At 41.0% G+C, this 27902-nt stretch overlaps 1 protein-coding gene across 2 annotated transcripts; it reads right to left on the bottom strand.

The window, feature by feature from the left end:
* Positions 1 to 993: 993 nt before the first annotated feature.
* Positions 994 to 12264, bottom strand: tada2a (transcriptional adaptor 2A). 2 transcript variants are annotated; one of them, XM_078245435.1, is made up of 15 exons: positions 12159 to 12264; positions 11636 to 11742; positions 11489 to 11548; positions 11309 to 11400; positions 10397 to 10554; positions 9730 to 9818; positions 9429 to 9501; positions 9264 to 9327; positions 7527 to 7570; positions 5458 to 5568; positions 4055 to 4126; positions 2831 to 2963; positions 2598 to 2641; positions 2152 to 2231; positions 994 to 1440 (listed from the first exon to the last, which is right to left on the bottom strand). In XM_078245435.1, the coding sequence occupies exons 1-15, from the start codon at positions 12181 to 12183 to the stop codon at positions 1255 to 1257; spliced, it is 1338 nt and encodes a 445-aa protein (XP_078101561.1). In that variant the 5' UTR covers positions 12184 to 12264; the 3' UTR covers positions 994 to 1254. The 2 variants fall into 2 exon arrangements, with proteins under 2 accessions (XP_078101561.1, XP_078101567.1); XM_078245441.1 differs by lacking the exon at positions 11489 to 11548.
* Between the last annotated feature and the right edge of the window lie 15638 nt (positions 12265 to 27902).

Consider the following 27902-nt stretch of genomic DNA (forward strand, 5'->3'; position numbering starts at 1 on the left):
ACGCTCCTCCACGGTCGCCTCGCCCTTATCATCAAAGGTTGAACCTGCCGTTCTAATCAGGCTGTTAGCTGAGGTTGATGCGGCAGCTGCTCTCTGCTCAGATAAGCCTGTCGGAGGCTGGTGGCCTCCTGCTGCGGTTAGATTCATCAGTTCTCTCACTTCACACAGGGCAAACACATCCACAGATGGAGATGGAAAGGATCGATGCCAATAACTGTCTGTGTCACTGTGGAGCATCACTCAAAAATGCTGACAAAACTATCAGCTCAGCATTGGTCAGGCAGAATTTTATGACTCTACAATGATACCTTTATATTAACCATCATCTGGAAACATGAAGTGGTCATTCATAGACAGGAATCCGTGATCATTCCTGTCTATGTTAGAGCTACAGAGGATCAAAATACTATGAGTTCATGAAGTCATTTGTCTGGTGTCAAGACTGATCAATATCCATTGACTCTCCTGCTTATTGTATCTGTCTTTAAACACTTAATTTTACAGGTTTGCAATTTCCCAATAATATTCTAGGAAGTTTCTTAAAAGAACTTCTTGTTCGCCACTAGTTGCAGGAAAATAGAGACAAGGATGCTTTTAATTAGTTAGAGCAGTTGTTGATTACTATAAACATTGTTGAATGAACTGCTCCCATAAATATTAATTTATTATTGAAAACTTTATCCTCTGTATATGTTGAATTTTATGTTTGCCCGTAGATTTTTTTTTTTTATTTGCATTTTGAGGTGAGCACTGACTAAAATAGTGTCTCATTGGACTATTAATTAACCGGAATGAATTAATTCAAACACGGTCTCCTTTTCCCTTTTAATTAGTGCAAAATTAAACTTTCCACAAAATGTGCTATGAATTCACATATTTATATCTAGTTAATCTTAGGTCAATTACATGACCTGTGAAATAAAGGGTTCCCAGACATTTCAGTCCAAGTAGGGTCGATTCTGCACAAGATAAAATATCAACAAACACTTTAAATTGTTTTTTTCATAAACATTTTATGACAGGAGAAATAAATACTTGCTTATTTTAATATGAGACCCTGTTCTTCTGACAGAGAATTATACAAAGACATTTGCCATTTTAACACATTATAGACTCAAAAACACAAACAGACCTCATTACAAAATTGAAAATTGCAAAAGCAACAGCAACAAAACACACGCTTACATTGTTACAAGATTAGAAAATGAACCTCTAACCAAAATCCAATCTCCACTGTGGTCAAATCAAACGCTCCTAGGCCTTAGTGATGTAGCCCTCCTTAATTAGGAAATCATAGATTTTGCGTGTCTTGTTGACGTCAATCTTGATCAGCGCTCGGGCCTGTGCCAGCCGCAGCCCTCCCTGCCGTCGGCACTCATTTAGCAAGGCCTGCTTATATTCCAGGTAGGCCCCCGGCACCAGCCGCACAACCTGGCATAACTACAAGCACAAAACAAGTACAAGGGTTAGTAGGAGCCATTTAAAAAAAAACATACATTGTCTTATTAAAGAGCTCAGTATGCTGCAAACAGAGAGCTTGTCAGCTCATAAAACAGCATTTGAAACCCTGGTAGAATAGCACGAGGTTGAGACCACCAACTTCTGCAACTTTCTGAATCTGACAGTCTCGGCCACTTTATGCAGTAATTAGCCAGGTGTGTGGAGGTGTCAATGCCGGTCTGTCAGTCGGTCCACCACCTTGGCCTAGACTGAGATATCTCAACAAATATTGGATGGATCGTCATGAGGTTTTGTATTGATATTCACTATCGCCAGATTAATATTGAATCCTACTGATTATGGTGATGCTCTGAATACTCTGGTTTCCGCATGCTCAACATCATACCTATTATATACCAGCATGATAGCATTGTAACTGTAATTATGTTAGCATACTGTTGTTAGCATTTTGCTAAAAGCCGCTGGAATGGATACCTGAAACAGCGCAGCTCTCCAGATATTTTTGTGGCTTGTGTAAATCCCACCTGCCCTTTTTTACTGCTGCTTTTAAGAGGCAAGGGTTTCCCATGCTTAACCGAATGGGACCTTAGATAATACAAAATAATAAATATCTCAACCTATTTTTTTTTAATCATTTGCACACTGAGGTCTTTCTGTATGACCCTTTAGGCACAGATAAGAGAGATGTACCTCTTTCTCCCGCTCGTTGAGCTTCTCTGTCCCTGGAAGCCCAGTCAGGTTGAGAGGAGGGGCGCTCCGCCTACCTGTCGCTGTGGAGCAACAGTCAGTTCAACAACAGTCAAACAGACATGCAGAATCCCAGTGTTGGTCTACACTTCAAAAAACATAATAGCAGGCTGACAACATGCAGTTAATCGTTTTGCTTGGAGGAGACAGGGGAACAAATATTTACAGTGTGCAAATTGTGTTAATATAGCCGTGTGGGAGTGTGGGTCCCATTTGTGCTCTAGAGGTTAAGGCAGCTAATTTGAAAGAGAAAAACAGCAAGATGAAAATATGCATGTAGGGGCCTATTTTCCGAGTATATTTATGGAGGAGCGTCTGCATTAATGTGACTGTGCCAATGCCAAGGCGACAGAGAGGAGGGAGTATAAAGGCGGAGAGAAGCTTTGTACCTGACACTGTGATTGTTGTGACAGCTGGAGTGATGCCAGCATCTCTGTAATCATAAAGAAAAGTGTTAGAAAACACACACACACACACACACTTAAGAGATGGAGGTTGAAGTGGGATGCACAGTAACATGAGCGTCTGCTCTAGTCGTCTCTGCGACGGAGGTCAGGGTTGCGGTGAGTGCGACTTCACCAGCCCCTCTATTACACGCTGGATAACACGCAGTAAGCCTCACATTGCAGCCTGTTTGCTGAGCCACTGCTGGCAGGCTCTGCCATCCTGGATGTACTGCAGCACGTCACACAACATGGTCCGCTTCCTCCGCTCCTCCTCCCGCATCCGCTTCACCCGCTCATACACCTTGGCACCTGGAAATTGGTTACACAGAGAGGTCAGCAGAGACATCACATGACAAGGATTATAAAAAAGTATGTTGTGTCAAATGGGTTCTGGGTAGTGACTAATGTCTAATTCCAATTGGATGATTCAGCTCAACTCGACTCACATTGCTTTTCTCTTTTTATTTTCCACTGCAGATTACGGGACTACGCCCTCAGTGTGGGCCCGGATTCTCACCTGATTGAAATATCGCTACGGCCAGAATCTGCCATGACATCATCTTCAATGCGACACTGGCTGGATCCTTTTATCGACAACTGAACAGAGGAACGTCTGCACTTTGTCAATTGTACAGTGTAGTATACGGTGTAGTTTTGTAGGCTGCCATTTTTTTTTATATATCTGTGTCGGGTGAATACAAAAATTGTGGATGCTATTGACGTAGCTTGGGTATTTTAAAATAGAGGGGTTATACAGAAAGTTCCGTGTCACACTAGTCACGCTTCTCTCTGGCCAATCAGTGGTCTGCACTATTTTAACTCCACCTTCTAGTATTGGCTCTGCTCGCTTGGACCTTCGACTGAGGTGGTATCAAAAAGTACCAGGTACAATCCACAACTTTTGCAATTTTTTTTTTTTTTTTTTTAAAATAATGGAAAACGAAAAAAGAGCAAGTCGAGTAGAGCCGGGCCGTACCATGCAGTGGAAATGCAGCATAATACTCTAAAAGTGCTGATGGGCAGTTTCCAGGTGGGACAACTTTGTTTTTAATGCATTGGTAAGGCTTAATGTACTGAATCAATCATTATGTAAAAGGGAATATTCAAGATTTTAATAATTCTGAAAGCAATTCTCTGAGTGTAGCTGATATTGCAACTCAATAAAATATTCAGTTCCTTTGTGTGTCATGCATCAACAAAGCCAAATATTATAATTCCCGTGAATGATCCAAAGACCTGATACACTGTTGCCGATAATAACAATTACTAAATGTAAAGCCAAACTCAAAATAAAGACTTTAGCTCAAATATGAATATAAATACATTTTCCCTGCTTAGGCATGCAACTTTTAATTGAAGTTTTGTTGAACAGAGGAGTGAAAAGGTCAAACTAGACTCACTGCAGAAAGACTTGATCCCTGCTTTTCTGTACTCCTGCAGCCTGCGGATCTCTCTCCTCAGATCAAACTCTACTGCAAGGATAAGGAGAATAAGGCACATCTGAATGTACTGTTACAAAGACAGCTATCTGAACTCTGTCTCACACAGCCATAGCACAGTTCTTAAAACCACATCCAACACAATAGGTGCTTCCCGACCGGATAGTACTTGTACTTTTTAGAGGAAAAGTACACTTCTGAGCAGTTCTAAGAACTACTCTCCCCCAAAATCTTTTTTTCCGTTTGCATTCCCACTGGCCAAGTGGCCATAGGGACTGGTAGGAGGGGTAAGGGAGTGACGCAAGCACGGCAACGGTCTTTATAGCATCGTCACTAGACCTCAGCGCCACATACGACAACAAAGCAGCATGGAGGAGGCCGTACATGGCCAGCAGTGCCTGCACCTCCGCATCAGTCCACTTTTCCGAGTTCCGCATTCCGTCCATTCTCGTAGTAATTCACGTAATGTTTTGCTCAACACAGACGGGGCTTTATTATACTCGGAACAGACCCCGCCTCTGCCTGCTGCAGTGTGTGTGTGTGTGTGTGTGTGTGTGTGTGTGTGTGTGTGTGTGTGTGTGAGAGAGAGAGAGAGAGACGGCCAGGACACGCTTGTGGAGTTTAACTCCGAAAAGACAGTTAACCACAGGTTCCCGTTAGTTCCCGTTTATTTACGAGAGCGGTCTGAGAGACCTCCAGCTCACAGCGAGGTGTCTGAGCATGACTGGCCGAGCGACGAGCTAGAAGCCGGGGCAGGCGCTTGCTGGCTGTCGCCTCACTTCATGGAGCTTCTCAACTCCAAAAACTTTGAAGCAAATTGTCAAATCGGCATCAATTTTCGCAAGACTGCCTATATTCGAAATCTAAACAGTTAATTTCTCGCCTAAAACGTTGTCAGAAGTGAATTTAATGATGAATAAGATGGTGAAAATTGTTAGAAATGTCCCGTTGTTGCTCTGCCTGCAAGTTCCGAGTTGGCAGTGGGCGTGACTTATAAGTTCGACCAATCAAGTCCACCTAGGAAAAGGGAAAAGACCTTCCTGTCGGAAATTTTTCCTGTCGGAACACGACAAAAAAAAAAAGTGTTCTAGGAACATTTAGTTCTAAGAACTGCAAAAATCCCTCCAGTCAGAAAGCCCCTAATAAGTAAACATTTTGCATCACTCAGTTTCATGAGGAGTTCATACAAATTTGTAGCCATCAATATATATATTCATACATGTAAGTGTGCATCTATATTGACCAATATAGATACATTTAGAAGAAATGTTTGACATTTTGGGAAGCCTGCTTATTATTATTAATTATCTGTGTTTGGGACTGATTCTCAGAGCCTATCCATGTGTACTCAGCCAGATACTAACGTGCATGACTTTCGATGAATTTGTCATGTTCAATCGGCCCAACCACTCTGGCAAATCGTCTCATGACATCATATAGCTCCTGCACCTCCTTCGGGTAACATCGCTCCAGCACTGGAAGAGACAGAGAGCAGAGAAGTGAGTGGGTACAAGATACAAACAAATATAACACAGAAATATGAAAGAAAAATCCACCCACATAAATACTTGTACACATCAATGGTTGATGTGATTTTAAGTGCATTTGAGGAAGAAGTGCAGTAATTTAGTTTCCATTTGCCTGATTTCCCCTAAACTGCATTGTCTACTTCATCACCAGCTCTAAATCAACACTGGGTTTATATGCATGTAAATATTACTAGTATATATTATCATAGCCATTCTGTGGCTGTACTGCATTATGATCTTGTGAGGCTTGCGTCTAGGGAGTTACAGAATGGATTGCATGTACTCTTTACATTTTATTTTACTCTTAGTATCTTTGCACACTATGCAATGTACATTCAACATATTAAACCGAACCTTACTCCCGCTTTAAACTCCGTTGTATATACTGTTTTTGCAGTCTTTAAGCCAATTACTATTTCATATCTGCTAGCTTTAGCTGTTGGTTAGTGCATGCAACTGCTGGCAAAAATGCACAGGGCTGGATTATTTTTAATATTCTCTATTGGTCTTTTTGATATAATGACTAAGTGGGGAAAAGGCAAATAATAGAACAGCTAGAACAGTCTGGTAAGTCCAGAAAATGACGTTACTGTAATGCAGCCTTTAAAACCAGGAAAAGACAACACTTGTGTCCTATTGCGATTTTACGATATCCGAAATTTAAGCCGATATCTAGCCTCATATATCAATATAACATCGATATATTGCCACGCCCTAATTGCAGCCATTTTAGTGTAATTGTTAACCAGAACCAAGTGTTCTAAAACATATTTTGGTTTTACTTTTGAAGAACACAAAATAACGAAATGTATTAAACCATCAGATCTATCGAACCCTTAGATTAGCGCCACAGATGTGCATTCAGCACCACTTAATTCATTCTACAAGCATACACATGCTGAAGACCTTGTTGTGTTCGTCTCACAGCATCGCCCGTGTTGCTGAGTAACAGACAAGTGTCAAAGCCAGAGAGGAAAGCTGTTGTGTAGGTGCGAGAGGAGTGCTTGTGTGTGTGTCCGTGATGTTCCTTCATCAGACTCCTGCATGTGAGTGCTAATGAGCAGCTGCCATCTCAGGCTAAACACATGAAGTCATGCTCTTAAAACAGTGGACGCACAGAAAAATGTCTCTAAGGAGACATCAACACTGGACGTCTGTGTGGTTGCACACAAACAAGGCCACACAGACTTGAATCACTTAATGTAACAAGCCCTTCCAGGACTTTAGACAGACTACTGCCCTAAAACAACAACGTTGGTCAATCTGCCACACACACTTTGACAGTCTCCATGACAACCAGTCTGCAACTCTACAGCTACTCTGAGTTCCCTTTTGTCTGACTGGGGAGATAAGGGAATGCTGGGGGGGTAAAGGCTAACTGGAGGCTGGAGAATGCATAAATAAAACAGGAGGGGAGAACACCTTCACTCCCAAACTAGACAATTTTTCAGAGCAACAAGTAACGATGGGCTGGGTGGTCACACATAGTTAGACAGCCCCTCACCGTCTGGCCTCTACTGCAAAAACCCAAGAGATGCAAAGAAATACATGACTGAACTTGCCAAAATCCAACCTTTTACAGGTGGATCAATGAGCAAAGCCCCCTGCATTTCAGTCACTATGGCAGCAGTGCTCAGCACACAGGGATCTATTCGCAGTGAAGCCATTATGCCGTGGCACACAGACTATTCGCAGCCTTGATCGTAAATACGAGGTCCGTCAATTGCCACACTTCAGCTACCCGAGGGGCCTCAGAGGTTAATGGTGGTTATTACACTGGAGTTGTTTGCATGCATCCATAGAAACGCTCAGCAGCGATTTGGCTGCTTGATAACAGATGCCTTCCTGAGATGCTATGAATACTGCCGTAGCCGAGCCCATATGGGTTTCACAAGAGGACTTACTCTGGAATTTCCGCAGGTTGATCAGTCCGTGGTCTCGGATTACCCTGAAAGAAATGAAGATGCAGATTTATTACTATGTAAATGAATATTCTGATTGCTGTGTTAACATTAAAACTGGCATTAGCCATATGCAATTATCTTGGCTGTTACAGTCTATAAAGTCATCATGGCATTGAAAACCCCAATATATATATATATATATATATATATATATATATATATATATATATATATATATATATATACATACATACATATACACACACACACACACACACACATATCTGCCTTGTACACAGCAGGTCTGTAGTAGGCTCCCTTTAAAAGTGTACTCTGAGATTCAGGGTTTAGAGGTCAGGGTCTCGACCCGTGTCAATAGCTTGGAAGCATCTCTGACAAGCTACAAGCCAACAGTTAAAATAAGGTTATAAAAAGAGAAGGGAACTATGGGACTAAGAAAAATACATGCCATTCCACCGGGGAGCACACATTTGTTAAAGTGAATTTAGTGATGGATCCATTACAGTGAGGATTGACTGTGGATGTCCAAGAATGACAGCTAACAGGCTTAAGGTGGAGGAGATTCTCTAGAAAGAGTACCAACTAACTAAAGCCTTTAAAATGCCTAATTCTTTATTTTATAGAAAATGTAAACTTTGTCTGACCAACGGTCCAAAACCTATGCTAATTATGTACTCAGTTGCCACTTTATCAGGTACACTTAGCTAATCATATTGCAGTCTAATAAAACAGTCCTTCAATCATTTCCTTCCGTAATGAAGGTTACAATGTTCAGTTTTTGAAGGAGGCGTTGATTCAACTGTATGATCAGATTGGAGACAGTTTGTGGTGCTGCTGAACTGTAATGTGTTTAACTGACAGGTGTTCCTATTATTTATTTGTCTACCCTTATTGATATAAAGACATTTAGTTGATTATTAGCCTGGGAAAACCCTGACGAACTTCTGGCAAATTAGAGATATGCTCTGCAAGTCCGTCTGGCTAAAAGCCCATTCAAGCCCATTTCCAATTTTTCCAAACTGGGGCACCAATCACAACCGTTGACGCGGGCTTTACACGATGACGATAGCGCAGCAACGTTGAAGCGTCATCACCTTCATCGCTCTAATTGGTTTTAGGTCTATCCAATTGCGCCCAGAGGCATTTGAGCGGCGTCCGTTGGTGACGCCCCTTTAGAAATGGGCTGTGAATGAAGCTTCCCCAGACCCCCTCTCAGTTACAACTGAGAAGGGTCTGGTGTCAACCAGGCTAGTTGATTATCAAAATAGTTGCTGATTATTTTTCTTTCGATCAACTAATTGCAAGTCAAATGTACATTAGAGCAACAAAGGTGTCCTATCAGACACCGTTTTACCCCTCTAAAACTGGGCAGAATGTCACAGTTTACCAGGAGACAGACACATTTTCCCCTCATTCAAGGTTTGACAAGAGGTTCCCGCAGCTAGTAAGTTGCACCTGAATGAGTCCCTGTGGCTTGTAATGAGAAAGCCTGAAAAAAGGCTTAAATGTGCAATAAAATCACTCTGCTGACTGTCTGCCACACTCCCAGTCTCCAAGGATTTGTAAAGACACAAATCCTATATCAGCGGGAAATGAGGCCCCAGAAGGGCCAATATAAACTTATAGTGCCATCTACTGACAGACAGGGGTCATTACATAAAGCAGAATACATTAACACGTTTATTCATCATTTATTGGAGAAAGAAAGGGACCTACTTTTTCCTCCGCTGTCTCTCTTTTAGCCTTGAATGATATATATCAACAACGGAAAGCTTGAGTGCTGAAATCGAACAATACACAAGTAAATGTTCACACCATCTTCCATTTTGTCAATAAAAAAACAATCATGATAAAAAGTCTATTTATTAAGACTCTACCCACCACGTAGGATGTCTGAATCATCATCCACAAAGTCGATGTCTTTCAAATCCCACTCTGCATAGTTGTCAAACTCCTAGCAAAACAGTGAAAAGTAAATTTCATATGTTGGTTTGTTTTAAATTCACATGTAGCTGATCAATAATAAACAATTCATGAGTGAAAACAAACGATGGGAGCCAACAATTAAGAGCATGAATCATCGTTTGAATAACATTTAATCATAAGCCACCTCGTGGCCATTTCATTTTGACAGGCTGTGTTAGCACAGATGATAAAGTAAGGGACGCATGTATCCCCTCACCTCCATGAAGTCCGCTCTGGCAGGCATGTATCCAGCCATATCTCGAGACAGCACAGAGTCAAATGTGGGCCGAGGGGGATCGTCAGTGGCTGTAATATCATAGAAATACAGTAGACGTACAATAAAATGAGCATTTTCTTTGTATTGTGCATAAAAAACAAGAAATGAGACGCCTGCAAAAGTCTTCCAAGATTTGATTTTCCAATACGTACTGCAGTCATAGGAAATATAAAGAGTTTTCCTCTCTGCTTCGAGTTTGCCAACTGCTGCGTGAACATGACAGCGGAATGTTTGTTAGGCTCTCAAACGCTGCGACGGATGGAGAGCTGAAGCCCACTGGAATCTGACTTAACAAATGCTTCTGTCCAACTGCTTTCAGGCTTCAAGTTTCATCTCACTTTAGCGTTTTAATGTAAATCTTTGAAAGCCCATAATCAATGATACTATAGAATTTTAATAATCTGAATACCGTTTCATATTAAAGCAGAAAGGGCTCATGACTGGAAGGTGGCAGCACATAACTAAAGCAACTAATATTAAATGTCTGTTTCTAAACTTGTGTGAGAGATGTGAGTACAGAATCACTTTGCTGATTTTGTTGTGTCTTCATTTTCCTGTAACATTAGTAAAGACAAAAATGAAGAAGGCAGATAATGTGGATACTGACGTTTGAAAGGAATAGCTCCCTCTGCAAAGCGAGAGTCTTTTGTTTTTCGGAGGCTGAGCAAGGTGGAGGAGAAGAGCGGGTTATTGATGAAATTCTTCATATAGTGACTCTCACATTCCTCTTTGGTTTTAGTGCGCATCTGATATGCCACATCCTGCCTGCAGGAAAAAAATGGTACAAATAAAAATTGTTAGTGTACAATATCTCAAAGTTTACCATGGTATGATTCAATCCAGCAGGTTGTAAATATTCTGAACACAGTGGTTGTAAAAAACAATTGAGTTATCAAAATAATAATTGTTAAATAAAGCCCACTAAATCATTGTTTTAATCAAAAAGAATATCACACACTACACAATTATAGTACTTAAACAGCTGTTTATTTCATGATGAAAGAACACAGAATGTATCATAAATCATGATACACTGGAAGCATTTAGGCCCATTTAAAACCCCTTTATTATGTCCCAAGACATTATCAATAATTAGTTTAGAAACATAATAGCTAGATTTAGAAAATTAATATTTAGGCTTACAAGCCAAACATTTTACATTTAATGTCAGCAAACATGCAAGTGGTAGTGTAAATGATGAAATATTTCAATTTTTCAAAAAAAAAATGTATTAACATAATCCTACAGGAAACACATAATGATACACAGTATCAGTCATAAATCTCCCAGTGTCCATGTCTAAAAAGGCAACTAAAAAAAGACCACAGTTGCTCTGCAAATTGGCGTTTAATTACATGAAGAATTGTGGGAAGGAGGAACATAACATAAATCCAGGAATGTGGATTGTAAGGTAAAGATATATTTTACCCTCAACAAGCCTTCTTCGCAGCATCAACATATTTTCAAGACCATCTGAAAAAGAGATTGACTTACAAGCTACAGGTGAAAAAGCACTCACCAGTTTCCAAAGCCACAGTCCATGACTGCTTCCAACAGAGCCATCTCTTCCTGCGCCGTCCATCCAGGCTCCAGCACGGGGAAGTCTGACGTCTTTATTCACAGTTAAGAGTGAGGATAAATTAACAGGTCAGTGTGTGGTGAGTGTCTGTGTGTGCAAGACAATTTTTATTTGACTTACCATTATTTCATATTTGTGATCACTCTCATGCTTCTTATATTCAAATCCTCTAGTGAAACACTGGAATAAAAACGTTCAATTTCAGTGTCTGGGAATGAACAAGAGCTCTAATAAAATGTTTGTACATTTGTAACGCTAGTTACTCACCTGGAGGCAGAGTAAAAAAGGCGAGGGTCCACATTCTGCACACTTGATGTAAGGCTCAGTTAGATACGATGAGCAACCTCTGCATGGTGGCTTATCAAAAGGATCATCTGAAACGGACATGATTAGCGTTTAATCATGGACGACTAACAGGACAAACTCAACAAAACTCATTTTCGGCTGTAAACAAACCACTGCATATAACGGTAGCCTTAATGCTAGTTTTGCTAACGCTGCTTATGAACGCTTAACGTAGCTAGGTTAGGTTTATCTTAACTATCTCAGCTTTATAGTAGGACGTGTCTGAAAGTAATCCAACAATAAGCACACGAAATGCTGTTTTTCGCAACTAGCTACATATATGCAAAGGCTGACAAATATGCAGTAACGCTACATATAGCTAGCTAACGCTTGCGGAGCTACAGTGGAGCTAAGGTGGCTAACCAGCGATAACTTGAGAAAGGAGCGATTTGTTTAGTGTAAAGCTTCAACGCTTACATTTTACTATAATAATATCGATACTTACTTCCAAAAGATGCCAGACGCTCCATATGACGCTGTTTGAACCAAACTAATACCGCAAAGAATTTTCTTCTTCTGCTTCTTCTTCGTCTACTTTTCTTCTTCAAGGTTTCCGGTTTAAAGGCAGCTGGCGTGATTCGTGTTGCGTTACTGCCATCTTCTGGAGGTGAGCCGCTCTTTTCTTAATGTAGTCATCATTACAATATGGTGCTCTTTCCACTCCATTTTGAAATAAATGTGAATGGCTTTCCCTTATCTCCTGATCCCAGCGCTATTGCCACTCTTTGTCGATCTTTGCCATTATTTCGAATACTCAGTCACGTTTCAAGTGTATTTTGATATTTGTATTGCCATATGTATTGTCATATGCACGCACTGCAATTACAAAGAAGCAAGCAGTAGCTTACTTGCCAATGGAATTCTTAGTTCTCAGGCTCCCTCCAACAATGATCATACAAATGTGTATAAAAAGAAAATCATGCATGTAAAAATGACAATGTAAGACATAAAATACCACAGAAGTTAAAATATAGCAATAAAATACTATATATAATACAATAATATATATTTGTGATAAACAGGTGTACAGTAGTTGCAATATATATATAAAACTGTAGTAAATGTATATGTGCAATAAGAACCAGAGGCAGTAACAAATATAGTGTAGCCTATACAGTATATATGGAGATGTAAACAGGTTAAAGGTAAAGTGACATCTTCAGTATGTATCAGTGCGGTGTGAGTGTCCAAGATGCACCTGACTTAATACTGAGCAGAGACACTACACACTAGAACTTTGTTTGGTTTGACTTGTTCAACCCATTCTAAAGCCATCAAAATGACAAACAACTCAACAGTGTACATCCTTAAGGAATTTGAAGTTTGTTTGTATATTTCAACTCAGATAATCAGTTATTGGATCGTTGGACCCATCAGTATTAATCTGTGTATCTTTATATTTACATTTCTTAACTAAATCTCACTCACTAAATCTACACTTTTTCACAAATTTTCATTGAAGAAATAAAATGCTGGTGGTCATTCTCCATTCTACCACAAGGTGTTGATCGTGCACCGTTTCTGTTAAGAAAACAATAAACGCCTTGCAAGTCTCTCTCTCTGTCTTTCTCTGAGCACAAACCACCACCTGTGCCTTGTACAGGCCAGTATGTTTTAGGTTGGATAACTCCACCCCATTACAGAATGACTTTCCCTGAAAACAGCTCACTCTAATGCAATAAATATCTGATATTTTCCAGTGCCTGTGTCCAACTTTGGCCCCTGGATCAAATACAACTCCTGCTACTCAAGGACGCCCCTGGTGACTTGCACATCAGGGGACCTGGCAATACAAATATCCAAAAACTTTCATATATAAAACTGCAACTCTGCATGCCTCAAAACCACTAAACATAAGTGAGAAAGTATGTTTTTTGTGTGATTTTGATGAAAATTCAGTAGAGATGTGACATCAGCAGCTAGCTGGAAACGTTCTCACATGACAGAGTAATGGTAATGTTAAACTATAAATCACTATAGATAACTTTACAACCAAAGGTGCAAATTGACATGACATCACATTTAGGGGGGAATTATATCTCTCTGACTTTCAAATTTGATTATAATTGATGCCAAAAAATGCGTAATGTACCCTTTATTTCAGCAAATACATATAAAATTAAAGCTGCAAGCAGTGATGGACGGGCCCTCGTGCCGCTGCGCGTGTCGGGGTTACTGGTGGACTCCGCTCCTTGCGACCGTGCATTTGCGCGGCACTCAGACCGTGCAAATCGTCACCAATGAAAAGCGAACTCCCTGCTGAGTTCAGTGATACCTCACACAAGACTCTACGTCATACAGTTCATTAGCTGTGAAAAGGGGCGTGGCTTAAGCATAGAGGGCGGGCCAAACCATGACCAATAAAAACCAGAGCTGTATAGTATTGAAGTAGAACTACTTCACTACTCTACATAAGTACTAAAAGGCTGTATCTGTACTCTACTGGAGTATTATTTTTTCTCCTACTTCCACTTTTACTTGAGTACATATTTTCGATGAGTTTAATACTTTTACTCTGATAGATTTTTTATGTGCTGCATCGTTACTCGTTACTGTTGTGAATTCCTCACGCTACGGAGACTGTGTAGGTTAGTGTGTGTACGTTAGTGTGTACGAAATAATAAATCCCCAGGATCGCGTCATGTTTCTCTTCATTACGATTGCCTGTTCAGAAGTCAGAGACGATGTAAGTTTGTACTCTTTCTATTTAGCTATTGTTGCAGCAGATTAAACTATTCCTGAGTTGTTTGAGCGTGCAGTGAGTACTGAATGTTAACCGTTTGACCCTGTGATGTGAAGCTTGCTAACATCACACATGTTACTAGCATGTTACTAGCTAGTGTGTGATAACCTTTTTGGGGGCTTTAATCATTACTGTGCTGGCGAGGATGTTCATTTTACTTGCACAGTGTGATAATTATACATTTTATTTCAGTATTTGTTAATATTTGTTATTTTTAATATAATTAATATTTGTTAATTGGTTACAGCCTTGGCTAAACATTTTACATAATATAAACAATATGGTATTCAAACTTTTGACTGCTTTCTTGAATAACTAAGTAACACAATACATGTACTTTTACTTTCAGTACTTGAGTAGTACATTTTAAAATAAACTACTTGCAATACTTAAGTACAAACATTTTTGAATACTTTAGTACTTCTACTTAAGTGTTGTGCTTAAAGAGCACTTCTACTTCTGCTCAAGTCACTTTTTTGATAGAGCACTTGTACTTTTACTCAAGTATGGGTCTCTAGTACTTTATACACCTCTGATGAAAACAAAACTCTCTTTTGAGTTCAATGATACCTCACACAATAGTGTACAAGAAACGGGTCATTGGTTATTAAAGGGGCGTGGCTAACGCATAGGGGCGGGTCAAACCATCACTAATCAAAAAGTCACTCTGCTGAGTTCAATGACACCTCACACAAGACTCTACCTTAAACAGTTCAAAAGCCATAAAAGTGCCCTGAGTACATGGGCGTGGTTATATTATAGGGGCCGGCTCAGTATCACAAGTAGACCACACATTCTAAGTTTCATGTAAATCGGATGATGTTTGTCATATAAGGCTGATTTCTTGTTGCCAGCGGGGGGCGCTATGACCAAAAGTCAATATTGGCCTAGAAATGTCCTCAGGCCTGGACTCTTGTTGATTGTGGGAAATTTCAAGCAGATATGACAATGTACACTGTAATTACAGCCACTTTCTCGTTCATCGCTAAACACTTTTCATCGTTGACGTCTTAAGATGACACAGACCAAATTTGAAGTTGATCGGATGAAATCTCTAGGAGGAGTTCCTTAAAGTACGACGTGGAAATGGCCAAAATCGCACTAATTTCAAACTTTCAATTCAAAATGGCGGCTTTCTGTTGGGTTTAGGGTATGACTCCAATGACGTTTTTTATACGTCTTGACATGCTACATATGTGTACCAAGTTTCGTGAGTCTACCTTAAACGTGCTGCAGGGGCTCAATTATTTTTTTGTAGGGGCGCTAGCAAGCCATGTTTGTGCGCCTATTCCCGAAACCCTTAAAATACGTAAATGTTCACCAGACTTGATGTGACCACCAATTTTGGTGAGTTTTTGAGTATGTTAAGCCCCTCAAAAAGGCAATTCATTTGCTGGACGAAGGAAAAAGAATAATAATTCCTTCAGTTTCAATAGGGCCTTCGCCGCTGTCGGCGCTCAGGCCCTAAATATAGCTGCAAGCAGCAATGAGGGGGCCAAGTAGTACACTAGCAGAAATGGTGTTGCCATGGCATGAGCAAGCACTCACAGCAACTTTGATGGCAATTGGATAAAGAATGGCTGACATATCCACTCATTTACTTTGTTACAGTGCCCCTAGAGGCCAAATTACACCAATGTCCTTGTGCGTTCTCACGATTAAGTGCCAAGTCCCTGCACCAAGTTTGGCTTTAGTACATCAAAGCATTGCTGAGATATGAGCTCACTTTCTTTATTACAGCGCCCTAGAGGCCAAATGACACCACTTTCCTTGCACGTCCTCACAATCAGCTACCATGTCCCTGTACCAAGTTTGGACTTCATACATCAAAACGAAGAAATGAGCTCACTTCCTGTAACCCTAGCACCCCCTAGTGGTCGAAGGTCACCAAATGTATTGTGTGTCCTCAGAATGTACTAAGTTTTGTTTCTATACGTAAATGCATTGCTGAGATATGAGCCTACTTCCTGTGATTATACCCCATAGTGGTCAAAAGTCACCAGATTTCTTGAGCCTCCTCCTAATTGGGTCATGAGTTCAAGTATTGAGATTGGTTTTGATACGTGAAAGCCTCCCCGAGATACATATCAGTTCACTTCCTGTTTAGCGGCTTCGTCGTCGATTTCAATTGGTTGTGATGGGCAAACGCTTTCGAATATCAATACGCAATGGAAAAACTTCTGTGCGGCTTGGTCTGAAGATCATCTGTGCCAAGTTTTGTGAAAATCAGAGAAATTTGTAGCCTGTGAAAACTTTTTAGTGTTTTTGATTAAATTGGCCGGATCAATTACATTGACGTCACAAATTGGCATGTGTTAGCCGTAGGACCTTAGGCCTCCCACAGTATTAACAGACACCGCTAGTAAGTTTTAATTCCAAACACATCAAACGTTATAGGCCAAAACGTAATTTTGCTAATTACAGCGCCCCCCTATAGGTCTATGGTCCCCAACTTTCTTGAGCCTCTTCCTAATTGGGCCCTGTACCTATGTACTACGATTGGTGTTGATACGTGAAAGACTTGCCGAGATATGAGTTCACTTCCTGTTTGTCATCGATTTGATTGGCTGTGACGGGAAAACACTTTTGAATATCAATATGCAATGGAATAACTTTTGTGAGTCATGGTCTGAAGATCATCTATGCCAAGTTTTGTGAAAATGGACGAATTTTGTGACATGTGAAAACTTTTTAGTGTTTTTGATCAAATCCAATGTGGCGGATGGTCCATCACGGCAGATATTGACATCATGGGGTGCGTTGAGTTCAGCGTCATCCAAGGATTCTAACTATATCTCGATGTTCAAAATCGGGCATAGGGTTCAAAAGTTAATTGCATGGATGCCACGCCAACTTTGACCCATTGGTGGCGCTAGACTGCCTGTGGTGCAGACCTAAAACTTGGTGAAATGAATTATGGGACTGTCTGGAATCAATGTGCCAAATTTCACAACTTTTTACTGTACGCGTCTTTGGGCTGCCATAGACTCCCATGGCAGAGGAAAGATGTGTAAAAATAAGAAAAGGTAGAATCACTAATGGTGCCTCGCAGCTTCGCTGCTTGGCCCCCAAAGATCTGTACACCATAAAGGGGACATAGTGTGGCTACTAAACTGCATATTGGGTTAAATCTGAGTGTTCTCCTTTCCTCTTTTTACTCTGAGCCATCTCTGTGAGGACAATCCACAGTGACAAGTGCGTTCAGATGCAGTGTACCCTGCGTCCCGTCTCCTGACCCTCAGGGGTTGTCTTGGACCTCTGGGGAGAGACTTAGTCAGCATGAGGAGCCGTGAGCAACACAGATCCATGAGTAATGACAAAGCGGCCTCCTGACAGACTGTGTACAATAAAGGGACAGTTGTACTTTCTCTCTCGGTGGAATTTCCAGCTTACTGCCAGATCACAGTTTGTTTAACAATCCTGTGAGAGCGATATGATTTATTTATCTTTAAAAGAGTAACTTCTCTTTTCTGTGTGACAGTTTTACCCTGAACAACTCTCACTGAGGCTCACAACTATTTAAACATTAAAACGTATTTAACACCCAAACATTACACATCTCAATCTAAAACATTTGCCGTTAATGTGCTGCTATAACAGCCTCCCCTCTTCTGTGAAGACAAGAAGATTTTGGACCCTGGCTGCAGGGATTTTTCTCCCATTCAGCCACAAGAGCATTAGTAAGGTCCAACACTGATGTTAGGTGATAAGGCCTGGCTTTGCTTTCAGTGTTCCAGTTCATCCCAAAGGTGTTGGATAGGGGTTGAAGTCACTCTCTACTGTCAATAAAGGTAAAAATGCAACAACAAAAATCTAAAAATGTTTGTTAATGTTTGCTGCAGCCCAACTTGTATGTAACTGTTGACAGTACTGTAGCCTCCATACGACTTTAATAAAACAAGTCACAACAACCCACTGCAGCCAATTTGCAATGCCAGGGTCAGCTTATGTGTGAGCATACTGTAAAAAAATAACATCTTGGCAGTGAATGTGGGCAGAATCCATTATCCACATGGAGACTAACAAAGAAAATGTCAGCTTTACAAAGTGACATGTGTGCTCCCGTACGATGGCCCCTGCTGCAGCATCATTGCCTGTAGGCAGCCAACCTGCTGTCTCTTCAGCCACATGCCACCCCCGCCTACCCACAGTGCCCCTCTCTTCTATACTTTCACATTCAGAGCGAAAGCCCTGAAAGACCAGGCAAACCCCCAGCCTGCAGGCCTCACACTGCTTATGTGGATCGAAGACTGAGAACCTTGGGGTTTCTCTGTTATAGACGTGTGCCAGATTATAAACCGGCCAAACAACGCATACCCCCACCCCATTAGATCTTTAAAAACTCCCCCAGTCTCTGCCCCCTCCTTTGATTCTTAGCAAAGCACTTCCCAGCTGCTGTGATTTAAATACGAGGGCCCCGCCAAAGAAAGAGGGCATCTGGCACACGCCTTAGAGGCTAAGAAAAAAGAGTTAAACTGCTCCTGTCATGGAAATGATCTGAAACAAGATTAAGCCTCTTTAAAAAAGCAAAGAGGTAAAATGGACACATGCCCTTAAATAAGGCCAGACAAAAGGCAACATGAAGAGACACCTGGATAATGTCGATATCCTCACAATGAGTGGTTGCTTGGAGTGTTCATACACATTGAGAGCTTTGCTTTGTAAATTGGATTCATGAGTAAAGGTCAGTGAAGCAAATTATATTATTTAGTTTGTAATTAAGGACATGACAGCAGTAATTGTGTAATCACTCTCTAAAGGATGTTTTCAGCTCAGATTTATTAGGCTACCTGCCCCCATCTGGACACTATCGCTAATTACCATACAGTTGCTGTGTTCACAGGAAAAGTTCCAGTTACTGAATGGAATTCATTCATTACACATTGAGAGAAACATGTCCAGGGAAGACACTTCATTGAGCCTGCTGATTATATTTTTGTGGAATTTTTACCAGTCTAAATACATTAAATACAGTAATTAAAAAGGATAAGATAAGATAGACTTTATTGATCCCACACTGGGGAAATTCCCTCGTTACAGCAGCTCAAAATTCAAACACAACAGATAAGAAAAATACACATTACATAGAAATAGATAATAAATATATAAACAATATAATAGGAAAATAGAAAAATAAGAGAAATAATAGTAAGTTTCAAGTAAAGGTAATTCCCAATAAAGTAGGGCTGTCAGAATAAATGGTGACCCATTTAAGGTAGAGTCTTGTGTGAGGTATGCGTTAATTCTTTTTTAATCGCATTAATCGCATGCCGCCACTTATTAATTTATTTTACACTTCCCTCGGCTTTGCATGGGGCCTAACAGCTACTATTTTGACCCTTTGCAGCACCGTTACTTCTCATCAAGCTGCCACTTCCTCCTAACACATCCTGCTGCTGCAGGCTGCAGCATGATGGAGAAACACAGCAGCAATAACTCTGAATGGAGCTTTTTATTTTCCAAAACTCCCGGACGGCTCAGAAGTCGAAAGCCACATGCACGTTGTGTAAAGCCGAATTAAAATATAACCGAAGCACGTCAAGCTTCAGCTACCAGCTACGGAGCTAAGCATAGTACAGTTAACCTGACTGGAGAGTGCAACTAGTCGCCGACCTGTGGATGGAACCAAATCGCGATTAACTCTAGAAATTCAGCGATTAATCGTGATTAAGAAAAAATGTATCGTTTGATCCAGGGTACAAGCGGCCAAAATGAGTTTCCTCAGGAGGGTAGCTGGCGTCTCCCTTAGAGATAGGGTGAGAAGCTCAGTTATCCGTGAGGAGCTCGGAGTAGAGCCGCTGCTCCTTCGCGTCGAAAGGAGCCAGTTGAGGTGGTTCGGGCATCTGGTAAGGATGCCCCCTGGGCGCCTCCCTAGGGAGGTGTTCCAGGCACGTCCAGCTGGGAGGAGGCCTCGGGGGAGACCCAGGACTAGATGGAGGGACGTCCAGCTGGGAGGAGGCCTCGGGGAAGACCCAGGACTAGGTGGAGGGACGTCCAGCTGGGAGGAGGCCTCAGGGAAGACCCAGGACTAGGTGGAGGGATTATATCTCCAACCTGGCCTGGGAACGCCTCGGGATCCCCCAGTCGGAGCTGGTTAATGTGGCTCGGGAAAGGGAAGTTTGGGGTCCCCTGCTGGAGCTGCTACCCCCGCGACCCGACCCCGGATAAGCGGACGAAGATGGATGGTATCGTTTGACAGCCCTACAATAAAGTCAATAAAAATGCATGAAACTGTACGGTAAATGCTCACGTGTACTTAAATAAACATCACAAAAACAATCCCATTTAAATATTAGGACAGATTACATTTAGATTTACAAGGGAGCAGAACTGGCATGGGAGGCTGAGAAATGGTGTATTTTATATGTAAATAAAGTCCATACCTAGTTACTCTGCATAAATTCCTTATTCGTCCCTCCTACACAGCTGCAGAGTGGTTGATAGATGATAGGGTTGCAATGCCTTGCATTAGGGCACTTTAACAATTTGGTGTTGTGTTTACAGATGATGCAGCCACACTCCTTTTATAAAGGGCCACTCTACTTCCCACTTGGTGGTACTTATGATATGATATGATATTATAGTACCTAAAGTGTCTAAAAAACAAGCAGGCATGCAATTAAACCCAATGATCATGTATATAACACAAGATGCTATTGAGTTGCATTATGGGAATTGTAGTATCCAGAGGTTTTGGAGCTCAGCCCAAACTAGGGACTAAAAGTCAGGAGCCTTATGAAAGTGCAAAATGGAATCATTGGAGTATGTCTTTAATAATTGGTATGTACCCTGGCTTAGTTGAGGGAACAAAATTGAACGCATTACTTTTCACTACCTTTGGTAAGCCATCCCTGAAGCAACAACAACTTCATAAAGTTACATTTGAACCACTAATGGAGATCACATACTATCAGATTCTCAACGTGGTGTAAAGTGACTCAGGACAGAGGTCTTTAAACAGAGAGCTCATGTGTTGATGAAACTCTAGATAAGTATCACATTGTTGTCATTGTGAGGAGCAGCTGTTAATCTTAATTTTCTTGTTTCATCCATGTCTTGTGTTAAGTGGAGAGTTTTGAGTGGGGTTCAAATGGCTGTTGACATGCAGTACTTGACACTGCAGATTTACATGTAAGCACAAGCCGTGCGATGTTAAAGAAATTAAGATGACTCTGCATTAAGTGTCATATAAATGTCAATAACAATCTAGATTGACTTCCTTAAGCATCTACCAAGTACTCAAGCAGTGTTAGTGTAAATAAATTCATGAAAACAGATGCCTCCCACAAATGTGTCATTAGTTTATTTTCGCTGAACGAGAGGTTCTCCCTACCCTACATATGTTCTTCCTCCCTGTGAGCCCGGTGGACATCCTCTCCCCACGGCCAAGGTAACAGAGGAATCAGCACAGTGAGAGTTCAGGGAGGTCAACAAGTGGGTGTGGAATGCAAGTGTTTCCCACGCAGCGTACCTCGACACACTAGCCCTGAGAAAACGTGTCAGACCTCAGCGCAGCAAACTGGAAATCCACGAGGTCTGCTCGAAAGGGCCACAGCGTCTTGAGGAGCCATCGGGTTAATTCAAACAATCTGGGGAGCAGGACAACAGTGGTGGAGGAAGTACTCATATCCTTTACTGAAATAGTTTGCAAGTAAAAAGTCCTGCATTCAAAATCACAATTTAAGAAGTCGTACATAAGTATTTTCAAGTAAATGTTCTTCAAGTATCAAAAGTACAACATTCCCCTCTAAAATGTATGTAGTAGAAGTATAATGCAACATAAAATAGAAACACTCAAGTAAAGCATGTAAGCAAGTAAAATTGTACTTATGTACAGTACTTGAGTTACTTTCCACCACTGCAGGAAAATTAAGATGCGGACAGAGTGGGAACATGTTTAGCGAGCTGAGGGAAGAGATTTCTGTGGCTGAAATGTGGAAATTTTGGCTAACACACTCACACTTAGGCACACACAGAGTGGATGTACCCCACTGAGGCCGAGCTGTGGATGGAAAAAGAGCTCCCCATGTGAACCGCACCGTGTTTCCTATGTACCTCTTACGGAAGAGCGGCTCTACCACAACACTGTCAGAACACATCAACTGCTGGAGCCTTGATGGCTTCCACACTCGGGTTCTCCCAGTGGCGCCCTGGAGAGACACTGCAGGCCTGTTGCTTTAGTCCTGCTCCTAGCAGCCTGTTCAGCCTGCCTCGGTCTCAGTACATTGCAGAGGGATCCCTAACACAATATCCCCCTCGGCTTAATCTGGGGGAAGAATGGTGACGTGTATTTTGCATTGTCCATAGTGGCGTTTGGGAGAATGGACAGAAATAACAGGGAGGGGTCACGCGGCCCAATGTAAAAAGCTTTTTTTTTTTATAAAAGGCTGATCTGTTGTAGCTGGAGCATAAATGGCCTAGAGCCCTAGAGCTTTTATGAGAAGAATAATATCCTCAGAGCATGACTGGATGACCTCATTGGAAACTAAGGAGAGCCTCACGTTAATCTATAATGTCTTCTTTCTACAGGGTGGCAAAAAATGTGTCATGTCATCACTATATTCTCCTCTCACAGTGGTATGCAGCCTGTCAACGGAGTGAAAGTATTCTTGGTTGTCACCTGCTCTTTTAGAAGTGAATATGTGTTGAAGTGAGCAATGAATGGCAGGGTCAGAGCAGGAATGCAATGACAACAGCATGAGAGGGACAGAGAGAGATAAAGACACATGCATGTTGGTTAGACGTCACCAGTAATACCACACAGCACCAGTTCAGGGTTACAACCTGTCCGCTTTCTACTTCACAGCATAAATGTATATATCTACTCAGCTTGGGTGTCCACTGTGAGTTTTCTGTGGGACCAGATCACGGGAGGGGATTACTGAAGCCAGCTGTTGGGTGGGGGAATGTGAAGGGTTTTTCCCCAGTTACCAGTTCACGAGAGTACAAAGTGTGCTTTTAACAGCCTGATCATGGTCAATGGACGCAGTGTAATGACACCAAACAGCAGAGGGACACAAAGGACATGCTGCTGCCAGCTTGCAGACATCCCAGCCCAGACAGGGGCAAATGGGGTAAATTTACAAACAGTTAAACAAGTACATCCCAGTGGCACAGTTGGTGAGAAAGTGTGATATAAGTCAGGCGAGACCTGGGATATGACTGAAATCTAATTGGGATGTTTAGGGAATAAACTTTAAAAAAAAAAAAAAAAACAGACTGTATGGGTTTTATAGAATTGAAAGGAATGATTTTCTTTTTGGTATTGATTTAGTCTAATTTAAAGGAATAGTGAGATAAGTGCCCACCACACGCTGTCAGTGCCCAAAGTCATCTTCTATGAAAGACAATAGCAGATCTAAAAGAAAACTGGAACTGGAAACAGAATGCTTTGAGTTTAGCCGTAACACTAGTTTTCCACTTTCAAGTGGCTAAAGTTGAAAAATAATTTACACTTTCTGGCAGTCTTATATGGGTATTCTGTCTGCTTATCGCAACTCTTCATTGCAACTATATGATGTTACACAGTTAATTCAAAGCCAAGAGCCCATTTATGACTAAACCATTCCGTAAAATGAAAGTCTCCCAGATGTCTTGTGCATCATTTTATAAACATTTCTTCAAAGTTGAGTATATTTTGATATCTTTGGAAACTTTGGGATCTCCAGACAAATTTCAAATTAAACTTCTGTGTTTTTAAAGCAGCTATTAACAATATTTTTTTATAATTACATGGTATCAAAAGTGACATAGTGAAAGGGGTCGCTTGTAGTGATGAACTAACAGAGAATAACCGCCTGAATCTGCACCTCCCCTTGACTTCACAGAGCTTTATAGTGAGTATTAGCTCATTGTTTAGCTGTCCAGCTGCATCTTTACTGTTTTGGTTCCGACATGGTTCTAATAACGTCGTTTTCAGCAACTGTTTTCTTCTAAAAACCCACTGTACACTACGTACTTTGCACCAAACTGCAGACAGACACAGTGTAGTGGTATATTTCCCTAAGGTGTTGATGGAGACCAAAAACAGAGCTAACAGAGTGACTATTGGACTTTGATTCACCAGGTTGCAATGGAATACTACTCCAAATGAATGCTAATGTTGCCTTGTGGTTTATCTCACATTCCCAGCATGAAAATACTATCACAGGCAAACATAATAAAGCTGGCAGGCTGATATTGCCTTAATCTTATCTATATTAATAGATAAAAGGTGTGGTGATGGTCGAGAAACATCCTGAAACTATGGCAGACAAATAGGAACATTCCTTTACACCCCAACTATTTAACAACACATCAGCCAATATAATCCATAATCACAATAAAATGTGTTTGGAAGAGACTCCACAGTCTCACAACTGCTTGAAAAAGTTGAATGAATACAGTGCCATTGTTTGCAAGCTTGGGAACAGGGCTCCCACGGGACAAGACATGACTGAAAACAGGGACTGGGATCAGGGCATTTGGGTTTAAACTGGCATGTGGTTCTCATTGCTACAGCGTAGTGAGTGATCATGGTGTACTGGTGCTTTAACTGGCCTCGGCCTTGCACGTGAGCCGATCAAAACCACATGTTCCAGTGTGATTGTGTCTGTGGGCTCGTAAAGATGGAGCTCTGGCTAAAGAGCTGCCCCTGGCTCACACAGCCACACAGAGAGACCTCTTTGCATGTTAAAAAACCTTTTTTTCCCACTCTCTTGGCTGATGCAACGTAGTACAACTTCCACATGGAGTGTGTTTCTTTCCTGACTAAGGGGTTTGGGAGCTGATTAATTGTACAGTACTGTTGTTGAAATGAATCTGGTGGAGTGGGGCTTTGCTTTTCTGAAAGCCCTCCTTGAGTTGTTAGTCCAACAGCAATCAGTGAAGAATGGAAGTTATTATAAGGGAATTATGGTCCAAAGGAGGAAAAATGACTGTTTAGATGTGATAAAAGATGCTTTACAGAGCCACTGTTTGTTTAGGAAAGATGACTTCCTCCCCTTTTATTGAAGGTCAACTGTTGAAAAAATACTAGTGTCAGTTTGAGTCTGCATCTGGTTTACATTTCCTCAACTTTTTGCTGTGTACAGATTGTGTAGTGTACTAATTGTTTGTTGGTTTTAAAAATGCAAACTTTGTTGTCCATCGTAGCTGAAAATGAACTGTCTGGTGACAAAATGCCCTAAATTATAAAACAAAGGTTAATAAAGTAACATGTTTTTAGGGGATTATTCTTGCTGAGGCTGTCAGATGATTACTCAGCGTAACATAATGTGTGCACTGACATGAAAATGTAAAACTCAGGTGCACAGAAACTGACAAATCCAATTAAGACATCATGTCTACTGTGATGGATTGTCAGGCAAATTTGAAATCTATGGAAAAAAATCCTGACATCTCCAGGTTTTACTGACACAAACAGGAATAATTGAAATAAAAGGAGCAACTTAGATCAGATTCCCAACCTTCTTTCTTAACCCTCTACCCCTACAAGCATTTCAGATGACCTCAAGTAACCCCTCATTGACTCCACATGTTTAATCGTTTTCATTTGATATTGATTATATAAAAGTGGATATTGTTCGTTGTTGTTTTTCACACAGTTGAACGGTTCATGCAAATTTAGGTCAGTTTTGCAGTTGTACCACCACCTGGAGTGGCAGATAAGCTGGATGTTATCCATTACTTTTAGCTCACTATTTCAACTGTTTATCCATTTTAGATATTACCTGCTTGATTGCTTGCTAATTTAAATTAATGCACTTTCAAAGTAGTGTTCACACGTTGCAGCCGACTCTATATGTGGATATATTTTTGTAATCACTCATAACTTCTATCTTGTCAAATTAGTTGAGCTACACCACAATCTCTCCACGTACACCCTGGCAACTGCAGAAGTACCCCATAGCGTACCTTTGGTTAGGAATCACTATCCTAGATGAGTGATTCTAACAAAGATATTTTTGTCTTTTGCAAGGTTTTTCAGTAATGACTATATAGAGCAAAGGTGTTAGGGTGGTATAATGTGCTGGATGGCAGAGTCAAATAGTGTTTGTCTTCACTGGCAAAAGTGTCCACAGTGTTGCTGGTGTGGATGCTTTGCCCTGAAGTCTCCTGGCAGAAAGCCACTGTGTCTTATCTCCAGCAGCCAGCATGCTGATTACAGGAAGACTGTACAGGCATGCACATACATCCTGTTCTGTGTCAGAGACAGCATGGCTGTGCATCCACCTCCACAACACCACAGATATGCTCAAAGTCGTTATTATGCCACTTACTGTAATAGGCTACTGTATAGGACAGACTCTTGCTGCAGTATTGTTCAATACTGCTATCTTGGACAATGATGGGTACCGGTCAAATGAACTAAATTATATTTGTACTGCCATAGCTGATACTTTTATTTTTTTCTTCATAAAATCCAAAAGCCAAATAACTGTTGCTTTAGATCTTGATTGCAAAAAACAATCTATCAAACTATCTCTAGAAGTCTCACACATCTGAGTGCATTTCAGCAGAAGTTTGTTATGTAACGGCATTGGGATTCAAAAGGTCCAAAGTGTCAGTGTGTCAGTGATTTTCATTTTGGCGTCAGTTGTGAATAGGTCTGCTATTTCTGAACCTTGGCATCTGTGGAAGGAAAGTGACAAGAAAGTAAGTCCATTTTTGTGTCAGCTATATCAGTTTCAGGGGAATGTGACACCAGAGGCAGAGTAAGTAAAAGCGAGGTATGAATCTGACCTATGACCTGTCTGACAGAGGGTAAAGAAGTAATGTCATGGAGGAGCACTGCTCAAAGAAGTTCAATAACTACATGGACAAAAACCTTGCACACAGGTGTCTGCCTTTAGGCTTGAGAAAATGTCTTAATTATGCGGTATGTGTCTCTCTCTTCCAGGCAGATTACCAGTGCAAAAGTAGAAATGCATAAATACAATGAATGTCAAGGGATAAAGAAATGTGTACAAATACAATGCATGCATTTAACATTAAACGGGATGAAAGCTCTGCTGTTATCATGAGCCTCCAGCCACCTCAGGCTTTCTGTTTGTCTCATCAGCAGGTTTGGCTCAGTTGTTGATCCTCTGAAACCCTGTATGTTTATACCCTCACAGAAAAAAGACAACCTCAGCCTTCTATTCAGATTCCTGCTTTCTTTTCAGGCTTGCCGAAGGCAAATGTAATTGTATTCTGAATGAATCACAAGCAATCAACTGACATTGAGAGGAAGCTGTTTGGCACTGATTGAACCAGCACAGGTTTAACTTTAGTTTCATCCCAGATGATTACAGAAGGTACTGGCTAGTTTAGTATTCTTTAAGTTTTCTTTAGTTTAAGTTTGTATTCAATACAACTGAGATATTGATTGATTGTGGACCAATATCCTAAAATCTAAACTCCTCTTACTGGCAAGTTCTTTAGTAACGGACTATAGTTTTTAAAGTGTTCATATTATGCTCATTT

Source organism: Sander vitreus, chromosome 3 (genome assembly GCF_031162955.1).
Source record: "Sander vitreus isolate 19-12246 chromosome 3, sanVit1, whole genome shotgun sequence".
In the NCBI taxonomy this organism is placed as follows: domain Eukaryota; kingdom Metazoa; phylum Chordata; class Actinopteri; order Perciformes; family Percidae; genus Sander; species Sander vitreus.